This window comes from Macrobrachium rosenbergii, chromosome 41 (genome assembly GCF_040412425.1).
Source record: "Macrobrachium rosenbergii isolate ZJJX-2024 chromosome 41, ASM4041242v1, whole genome shotgun sequence".
NCBI lineage: Eukaryota > Metazoa > Arthropoda > Malacostraca > Decapoda > Palaemonidae > Macrobrachium > Macrobrachium rosenbergii.
Window position 1 is genome coordinate 65,640,389 of NC_089781.1, and position 11,399 is coordinate 65,651,787.

The window sequence follows — 11,399 nt, forward strand, 5'->3', positions numbered from 1 at the left end:
CAACAGTGGTAAAATATTGTATTTTTGTGATATGTGTGATAATCATGCTTAGAAAAAACTAAACTTGTTATAAAATACTGTACAATAAATCAAGCAAGGCAAAAAAGGAAAAGGCAACACGTAATACTGCACTGAGGAACACACACAAAAACGAACACTCTGTGTAGAGACAGTGACATCAACATTGATGAAATGCCACAGGTAGATGTAACCACACGCACACAAACACACAGGCATGCAAGTCAAGTTTCTGTGATATTATTGGGTGAATTGAAAAATCATTAATTCCAATAAACCTGAAAATGATCAAATGCTTTTATTTTTCTGTAAAAGAAAACTATTGAGGTGGCTATTTGTCTATGTCTGCACTTTTTCTGTCCGCCCTCACATCTTAAAAACTACTAAAGCTAGAGGGCTGCAAATTGGTATGTTGATCATCTACACTCCAATCATCAAACATACCAAATAACAGCCCTCTAGCCTCAGTAGTTTTTATTTTATCTAAGGTTAAAGATGCCAAGAACAGGTCACTACCGGGCCATGGCTGAGCGTTTCATAGGCGGCGGCTGAGAGTTTCATGGGTCGTGGCTGAGAGTTTCATACAGCATTATACGCTGTACAGAAAACTCGATTGCGAAGAAGTTTTTTCGTCTCCTTTTTTTTTCTTGTTTAGCAGTGTTCTTAAAATGAATTTTCTTTGAACAGTTGTCACTGAGAGATGCCATATGTACTAAAAATGTAAATACAAGATGTTTTACATAGACGCAGTTTCCATGATTGTGCAAAATGAGTAAATCAAATTAAATATGCCGTTTATAACTGCTATTTTATATGAATACTGTTGTTTATTTCAGTACACTTTTTTGTATATTACTATCCATTTCAGGGACCGCGAGTCTTCATTTTTCTCAAATATCTTTCAAACTAATTATTTGATCAAAATGGTACTTTGACACAATGTACAAGACACCTCCCGCTAATCTTTGGCAATTTAGTGCGTTGTCAAATGGTTTTTTAGTCAAGGCATTTACTGTGGACTTGCATGGTTTTGCCAAGCATCGCCAAGCTATGCCGTCGAACGTCCTTTATCCCCATCCCGTCCTCCCTCCCCCTTCCCCTCCTCATCCCTCCCTCAACCCACTTCCCTGGCTTCCCCATCTCCGCCCCCACTTTCCTGTCCATGGGGGATAGCGGACGTTCGATTGCGTTCATCAATCCTGCTGACTCATGCGACTTTGCCTTTAAAAGTCAAGAGTAAACGCCTTTACTAACACCATTTGACAATGTACTATGTTACCAAAAATTAGCGGGAGGTGTATTGTACACTGTGTCAAAGCACCAATTCTATCAAATAATTAATTTGAAAGATAGTTGAGAAAAATGATGACTTACGGCCCCGGAAATGGATAGTAGTTTTGTGTATATAGTCAGTGCTAGTTTTCGTGGACTCGTATTTAGTGTCGATATATATTTACCGAATCCCTTACTCTTTGATATATCTCTTACATCTGACGACAATTGTGCTACACGTCAAGAATGCTGGTGGCTGCCTGTTCCTTACTGGTCGTTTGATACTATTCCTTCTGTTGTTTTCTTGGCAACACGCCACCTACTTTCACCGACTGTTTTCAGCGAATGTACTTTAGTCTCTGTTGGTTGTAGGCTGCATGCCACCCGTCGTGATTTCGGACTAAATGTATTGCTGCTGCTCCACTGTAATTAATAGCCCATTGCCAGGTCTTAATTAAAGGTACCCCTACACGATCAATATTAACCATCAATTTCCTGGTATTGTCGAAACTATTGAACGTCTGTGGTTAAGATTGAATGGTTGTTCAATACTTGTGAAACAATTGAGATGGTTGAAATTGACTCAATAACAAATGTTGGGTCTGAGGGTGTTATTGGGCAATATACCTCACTTTTTACCTCGCCGTCGTCCCGATAACATGTCTGGCAGTGGAGTAGGGAACAGTAAGAACTTCAAGGAGGCGGAGAGAGAATTCCTTATAGAGGGCATTCGACTTTATGAGGAATTGCCATCATTTTGGAAGATAAAAGCGGATGATTATATTGACCGCAACAAAAAACGACAGGACTACATCATACTCCTCCAGAAATATAGGGAAAGGTACCCGAAGGCAGGAGTTGAGGATGTGAAAAAGAAGTTCAATTCATTATGGACGAACTTCCGCAAAGAGCTGAAGAAGGTCCAATCTTCGAAGAAGTCGGGTGCGGGTTCTGAAGATATCTATGAGCCAACACTGTGGTATTACACAGAGATGGAATTTCTTCAAGACCAGGAAACTCCTTCTGAATCTATCTCTACGATAAATGATGCTGAGGACTCTGACTCGGCAGGTGAATTAAATTTAGTGAGTAATCCTAAATTTTATTATGATAAAACTTACAATATATTTGTCTGTCTCTGTAATGAGAGAGATTATTTTGACAATTACTGAATTATCAGATACATGTAGTCATTTGTACAAAGCTTGTATAAAAGTTACATAATAATGATTAATACAAAATATTTTTTTAGCCGTTCCCATAAACATGTAGCACAGTAAATTGTAATTATGTAATGTAATAAACTTTACATTGCTTAAGGAAATGTTATTTAATCTTAAAAAATATGTAACAATGAAAAATCTGAAAATAAGTAAGTTATATGGCCTATTTGCTCGTCTGAAATACATTATTACATATGTAAGTAAATTTGACCTGATTATTACACTAATCTAGAATGATTTGGTTTATTGTATATGATGATTTTATTGCTTGTCTTGCCATGTAATTTTCCCTTCAGAGTTGAAATATTCACAAAAAGTATCCCTGTTTTGCTTGGCTAGAAATGAAGAACGGTTGTTGTGAGTATGTTGCAAATCTGTCAAATTTATATTTGCTCTGCATGGCTCTTGGCCAGCCTTTATGTTTTCAAAGTTACCAATTTCTTCAGTGTATTTATGTGAATTTCTCTTTGCTAGATAATTATGCAGATAGCAAAAAGCCAAAACAATTAGTTGTGATTTCTCTGGAGACAACAAAATAGCCCGTCTCAAGACGACAGAGTGAGCAGTTAGCATGTCAAATGTACAGTATTTTCGACTATGCGTCTTGCACGATTTAATCTATAATTAAAGATTCGCTTTTTCACATCCACTTCTGTCTGAGCATATGGCTTCATTAGATTTTTTGACAATGGGAAAGCATTATCACCAACAAAGACAAATGGAAGTTTTCTCATACTATCTGGCAAATACTGAGGCTCTGGCAAATTAAGAGAACCTCCATGAAACATTCCTCCAAACTTTATTTCACCAAATACTCCTCCATCAGACACCTTGCCATTAAAAATTCATACTTTGCATTTACTACTGCCATAAGGACTATGCTGAAATGATTCTTATAATTGTAGTAAAAAGATCCGGAATAGGCCGGCCTCTTGATCTCCACATGCTTCCCACCGGTGGCTCCGATACAATTTGTAAAATTCCATCTATCATTGAATTCCTCTGCAATATTGTTCCATTTATCTCTTGTGGTTGGTAGCTGTAAAGACAGTAACAGTGAAAATACTTATTAATTATAAGTTATAATAAATTCATCCAGCAATTTGCATGCACACATTTTTGTTACATGATTTTTAATTCAATTATTTATAATTTTAGACCGATTCTCGTGAAGCAGAGCGTCCCCACGCCAAGGAAAGAAGGAAGGTGGATGAGCAACGAGAACTACTGTAGTATCCCTTGCATGCAAACGTCTTCGAGGAATTGAAAACAAGTATGAAAGACTGGCATCTGCTTGGGCATTGGATTGCAGGAAATGGATTCAACGCAGGCATTATATGCTTAAAAAGGCTATCAATGACATAATGTTCGAGGGTCAGATGGGGACTCGGCATCGGGACTCTGTCGTCATTAATCGGCAACATAACACCGTAGGCACCTCCAGTGATATTCCAAAATCCTCAGCCACAAAAAAATACAAGATCATTCCCATTGTAAATACGGCCGCATCTGATAGCTCCCAAAAACAAAATAACATCTGTGCATTCTTTTCTAATTTCAAATGAGTATGTACAAAACCATTAAAATTCGATGCGAAATAGAAAAAAAAAATTTTTTCTTGCCTTAAGATAAATTTGGAGGCATCTTATAATGGCTCTGCAAGTTTCCATAACAACAATGCTAATAGACTTTGGAGACACGGCAGTAACAAATTTCAAGTCTTCAAAAGTGTTACCTGTAGCAAGATAACGCAAGGTGACTGATAACCGTTCATTTGGTGAGATAGCTTCTCTCATGACTGTTTCTTTTGGAGATCAATGGAGTCACCATAAGCAATAACTCCTCACAGCATTCATTGTTCATCCTTAAGAAATTCTTAAAATCATTAGGCTCACTTAATTTCAAGTGTGTTAACAGATTTCCATGGCTATATTCATGTCTCCTCTTATACAAGTCCTTTATCCAGCGGCGCCTTTTCTTTTTTTTTTTCTTTATCCAAACAAAGTATCAAAGCAACTGAAATACATGCCGTATCCAAAACAAGTAGCATGTTACCTGTACGAAGCCTAGTGAGGAACTAAAGACTGACCATTAAAATTGAGCCGTGTGAGGGTATATGATTGACTCAATCAATGTCGAGGACAATCTTTTTTCATGCCAAAAGACTGATCGTGTAGGGTCATCTTAACTCTCTGCGACTTCTCTATATTTTGTAGACTGACATGACATATATTTCTCTACATGCATGTACAATATCTTAATTATATTTTTTACTAATTAACATCCAGTTTTGAACCTATGAGAATGGCTTATCAATAGCAATAGGAAAATCTGTCCCTCATCGACCAAAAATTTTGTAAGTGTAAGTGCTCACTCTCCCCTAATAAGGGAAAATTAAAGCACTGCCATTTCCGTGTTTATTTATTTGATCACCGGTGTTTATTAACCTTCACCAATGATTGGTTTGGCTCCCATGTCAAGACAAGACCGCATTTTGTTGAGGCTCATAAGAGCCAGTAGAAGCCATATTTTTGTTTTATTTTTATTTATATCTGACTCAACTATTCTGATTTCATGTGCAATATTTTTTGCTCTGTTGGTACACTAAGGCTCGGACCTATTGAATAATTATTTTCTAGGATAGTATTCTTGAATTCCTTGACATAAAATACAAACAGGTAAAATAATTATTTATATACTAACTAAAACTTATTTACTAATTAATTTAGTGTTATGGCAAAAAAATATGTATTTTAAAAATCTTCTGTTAATTTTTATGTTTTTAATATAGTTGCTTCAAAAAATCTGTCATGCATTTGATCAAGTATACATTTATTCTACGTTAATTTGTGTTACCATTATAACATGGATATAGCTTTGGTATTAAAGGAAGCGATTTACTTTTTTAATGAAAGTGCCGTTTCAAGAAATCAATAGGCAGGAACTATAATGAATTTTAGTCGGAATAATTATGACTGAGCCTCATCATTAATCCTCGGATTTCCTAGGAATAATTAGAGGTTACTCGTGCGAGTGATTGTGCATGATAATCGGAAATCAGAGAAAAAGAAATGTCCTATTTTTTTTTTTTTTTATCTCCATTTCGATGTCCGATGATTGAGAGTTTGCATATTTATATTTTACTGAAAGTTCGAAGTAGCCCAGAAAATTTAAAAGAGTTTTATCTGATATGGTTTTATCCTAAACGTTTAAATAAAAAGCAATGATGTATGTAATGGAAGAAGTGAGTGGATGTACTAAAATATGAAAGCACTGATGCCACAATGCACGCAGATACAAAAAAAAATGTAATATCCAAATCTTTGGATACGTTTTCTAGCAAATTAAACATCTGATTGTATATATGCAGGCATATATTGATTACAATAAGTTTACGTGCATTTAGCACTAATCAAAGACTAATTACATAATTTTCTTTATATTAGAAAAGGTGAAAAAAAAACTTGAAAAGCAAATGATAGTTGAACCAGTAACAAATATCTATTGTTTATGGCTACAGCAGAAGTGAAGAAATGGTGAAAAAAAGTTAAGTATACCTTAGTTTTACCAGACCACTGAGGGTAAATATACATGTGGAACTTGGATTTATATCTTTTTGGTCCCAATTAAAGCCCTCAAATGGCACTGTGACAGTTTTCATCTAGTGTCACCACCAGGCATTAAATTGAAGATACCTTTAGGTCTTGGATGCTGTTATTAATAGGAAACAAAAGTATCAGTTTTTAATAATAGCACTTGCTGTTACCGTCAAGGAAAAATAATTGCACAATTCACTATTTATGGTTGAGGAATCCCATATGAATTCAGTTACTCTAAATAAGATTTTGTATTTTATTCAGTAAGTCATCCCTTTGCATGCTATTATTTTATACCTAATAAATCAAATATGGTTAAAAGTTCAACTTCCAGTTTTCTTTATCTGTGCATTTATTTTGTTTTTTTTTCAACACAAAATTATCTTTTGCTAGGATCCTATCAAGACTTCAAGAACAGGGAGAGTGCACGTTTTTATAACCGAAGACAAGAGAAACATTCATGCATTTCAGATATAATCAAACGTAGTAAATTTCATTCGTAACGAAAACCTTAAACTTCTCATAAAAGAAATATTACTGATGCGCTCTCAAAGAAAAAAGTAGAAACATTTGTGTGTGAATAACACGAAGGTGGAATCCACGGAATTTCTTTCATCTTTTGTTCCTCTCCGGTCATGAAGACAGGCGAAAAACATCAAAGCGTAGGTGTGACCTGTGTAAGAAAAGAATTTTATTTAACCTTACATATTTTCAAACCATCTTAAACTTAAATAGGAGCTATGAATGAAATCTATTAATCTATCTGCACCCAAGCATGCAATGCACAAATACATACATGCATACGCACACACACGCACGTACACAACACATACACACACATATAACACACACACACACACACACACACACACACACACACACACATATATATATATATATATATATATATATATATATATATATATATATATATATATATATATATATATATATATATATATATATATATATATATATATATATACATTTTTTAATGACCCAGTGATCTTTAAACTTCCTGATTTCTGCAACTTTTTGAAGGCGTTTGTTGCTGCAAAGCATAAGATCCGAATGTTGAAGTAAAAAAATCTGACGTCCCTGGCGGAATTCGGAATGGCACCGGCTATACAAACAAATGCCTGCCGAACTCATATAAGTTTACTAGAGCTGGAATAGACCTGCCCTCCCGTGCTTAGCTTAGTGCTTTAATGTTTGTCTCTTCACTTGGATCGTATGCAACTTCTGCCGCTTCATATTGTATAGAGAAGGCTCGTCTGTAACGCGTTTAAGCACCGCGTTCCCACTGACCCTTTCACCTCACTCTTCCTGAATGTCAAGGGTTTCCCCCTTTCCAATAACACTAGCGCTCCATCTGTAGAATACTTCCCACGTCGTCTTCTCTTCCCCCACCCCCCGCCCCCCCCTTTCAACTCTGGATTGAATACTCTTTTCATCAAATTGTTAACTTATGTTGTCGTGTGACTAAATCACCATAAAAGGCATTGATCCATCTTTTCACTCCTGATACAATTTTTTTTACCACTGATTGTACATGCCTTTACATCTCCCATTCTTTTATTATTATTATTATTATTATTATTATTATTATTATTATTATTATTATTATTATTATTTGCGTACTATATGTGCGTTTTACATTCATGTGAGTTTGTTCAAAAATCTTCACAAACACCAACCTTGCAATCTATTGACGTTCTAATTGTCTTCCAGTTTTTGTTTTTTGCATGCACCCGGTTAGCTTTTAGCTTTTATTGCTTCACTTATTTCGCTGCTCACTTTTTTTTCTCTTCCTACCATCATTTGTTATGTTTACTCCTATATACCTAAAAGTAGCTGCTTGAATTTTCGACCATTCTTGTTGATATTAATCATTTAGTCATTCTGATTTTTACTAATCGTTATAACATACATGTTAACACATTCTATATTGCATCCCTATCAGTGCTATCATGAGCCTTTATAGGTCAAGTATGTGTTGTTCGTTTTCACTTCTCTCTCAGTCTTCTTACTTAACTGCTTCATAAAAAAAGTAATCTATGCCCTCTACTTATTTAAGCCTACACTGTTCTTCCCCAATTTGTCCATGGGTTCTCTATCTTCCTTTTCAATCAAATGCCCTACTATAAATCTTCTGTTGTACACTTAGTAAGGCTATAGTTATACTCCTTGCAGTCCCTTATGTCACCTCTATTCTTATACGAAGTAGGCTAACATTCAGTAAGTTCTAGAGATATGTATGACCGTTCACTATAGAAATATTTGTAAAAATAATTCTGATGAAAATGGTTAGAAAATGTCACGATATCATCACCGTACGATTAATTAAAGTGCAACCAAATGACATCATTGCTAAAGTTACAAGGGGTGACGAGGCATATGGTTTAATGTTATGTACCTTATTCTCATGTAAATATAACGTTGTACTGTCGGTAGAGATCAAAACAGTAAGTTTATAAACTTATCGTGAGTGCAGCAAACGCAAAATCGGAAGGTTTCCTATTAGCAGTTAGAGCAATCAGTGAGATACAGTTTAATTTGTGTATCGCTTTTTTCATAAGCTTAAAATAACATCCAATCAGAATTCTTGCTTTTGTACATCAAGCACAAGAAAGATCAGCTAACCAAGACTATTGCAAGACCATTAAAGCTGGGATAAATTTGCTGGAGTTTTGCTGCTGTGGAATGTGTGAGCACCCTGTTCCTCATTTTCCTCGAGCACCGGTTTCTATCAAAAACCAGCGACGGGTAATCATGCACAAGACGCAGCTAAAACTTCATACAAAATTTCTTATCGCCCTGGGTGACTGGAAATTTCCAATCAACACGTTGATTGAACTCTTAAAAAAATAATCTCGTTAATTCTTTAAATTGATTACAGCCTTTATTTATCCATTTATCATACTGCTCTCTCACAAATTCAATAAAGAACCATAACACTTTTCATAGCTTCCGAGCATCTGTCTCTACGTCACTGACGAAATTTCATGCCTTCAGAATAGCTTGCTTTTTTACGATGGGATCTATTTTCTATTAATAAATTAATTAACATCAGCAGACCTATCAATTATTTGCATTATTTTTGGACATTTAGACATTCTTAAGATATTTCTAGAAACAGGAATTATATCCAACTTCAGTTTTTTCTACCTCTATTTTGTCTGTGTCGATTTCTATTTTACTTTGCAATGGGCGAGTTTGTTCTAACTCCAATTAACCTAATTTCTGCAGGTGCTCGAACTGAATTTTAAGTGCAGCAACGTCCAGACTTCATACAATAGGAGGAAACTCTTCTTCAGGGTGAAATAATTTGTTGATTAATATAATAATTAAAATATTTGATATTGTTTCTCCGACACTGATGTATTTTTAACATATTTTTGTTTCGTAGTTTATAGATCATTCGTATTTGGCCAAATTTTGTTAAAATTTCCCAGGGATGGGAAGAAATAAATTCTCTCAGGTTCGGAAAACAAATGTTTGTGTAAGTCAGGTTGTCTGTTTGTCATATGGTCAAAGAATTATTTTAGATATTTATAATTATTATACGCTGTAAATTCTCATATGAATAGTTCGGCTATCGCAAGATTTGCGTGAACATAAATATTTTCGGTATTAAGTTTCAAAACTAGCAGTTTCCTTTCGTTGAATTTACAGTAATCTACTCAAAAGTTAGGTAATGTTCATAAGATGAAATTTCTATCAATAATATTGCCCTAAGATAATCTGGAAAACGGCAAGAGGATAAAGCAAAGAAAACCTTCTATGACGTCCTGTTAGATAGAAAGATGGCAATAAATAACATGTTCTGTCTTCCATTTCATGGAGGTTTTCTAAAGTAAAAGTTCCATTTTGGAACAAAACTTGAATTTACGGGAGCAGTGGAAAATGCGTCGATTGAAAATGACGACTAGTAACAACAAATAATAAGATATCCCTGTCCCATGAAAATGGTGTATTTTATTTGGCTGAAACGTCTTTTGGAATCTGTAAACCCAATCACCATAAAACGGCACCCTTGGAACCTATTGCACATATTGCTTTAGTAAATCATGGTGTTAACTTGGGGCATACAATTAATCAATTACATTAATTGCCAATCAAAAACCATGAAATTTTAACCTAACTTCAGTTTGCCTCTATTATCTTCCTTCCTTAAAGCGGATTTATAAAGGTCATCCAGACTGAACCTCAATAGTAATGAATGATATGGATAAAATGTATTTCTATTTTATTTTTTTCAATAAAATAATGGAAGCTATCAATAAAATAATGGTCATATATATATATATATATATATATATATATATATATATATATATATATATATATATATATATATATATATATATATATATATATATATATATATATATATATATATATATATATATATATATATATGTATATATATATATGGGAAATATATTTCGTTTTAGATTTACTATGTATATTCAGTCATAGTGTGATGAAGCAAAGGAGCTACAGAGTGGTACTTGGACGGTGACACAGATGCAAAATCACTGCAGTCAGCAGATGTTTCAATTGTCTCAGCTGTTTTGGCTCGAAAGAACACACAATATTGAAGCTGGTATGTGGGGCAGCCGACCGAGTTGGTATGCAAGTACGTAAGTTCGTGCGTTAGAAAAATGGAGATTGTGTGTCTAATTGTGCCAAAAGTTAGGTCTGATTGATTATTATCAAGCCAAGAGCGATATCGTCCAGACGTGGCCTTGTGTGCTCCGATCTCTTAGAAAACCGGCAGTTAAGGTAAATCCAGACTTCTCTTTTTTCTGTGTGGACTGTGAATTAGTGAATTTACCATATCCAAGACACTTATGAATTTGTGGGGAGAATTGGACATAGGCATTTATGTCACTTTAATATTATATTTTATTGTGTTCTGATTTGACATTGGTTAACCATGCATTTTAGATTTTCATTATGGTGTCATATGCTTGTGTACTGTATTTGTGGGAGATTACGGTTTGTTTAATTTTCAACAGATGTCTGTGGTGATGTCTGTGGGGATACTGTGGCTGGTGTGGTGATAGAGAAAGAACACTGCAATCTTTGCAGTTAGTGGTTGTTTCAATGTGGTTGACTTTAAGACTAGATGTATAATGTCTAAGGATGGAGTGTGTGGGAGTTTTGAGTGAAAAGGCGTTCAGCCAGAGTAAGGTTAAATCTTGAATTAGACTATTTTGACTTGGTAATTCATTCATTATGCATTTTAATTTTCTTTTTGTTAATTCATTACTTGTTGGGTTTT

General features: G+C 34.7%; 1 protein-coding gene across 1 annotated transcript; it reads left to right on the top strand.

The window, feature by feature from the left end:
• The first annotated feature begins 1,910 nt into the window (after positions 1-1,910).
• LOC136826495 (uncharacterized) lies at positions 1,911-6,246 on the top strand. The gene is made up of 2 exons (XM_067083689.1): positions 1,911-2,375; positions 3,672-6,246. The coding sequence occupies exons 1-2, from the start codon at positions 1,950-1,952 to the stop codon at positions 3,744-3,746; spliced, it is 501 nt and encodes a 166-aa protein (XP_066939790.1). The 5' UTR covers positions 1,911-1,949; the 3' UTR covers positions 3,747-6,246.
• Positions 6,247-11,399: the final 5,153 nt, after the last annotated feature.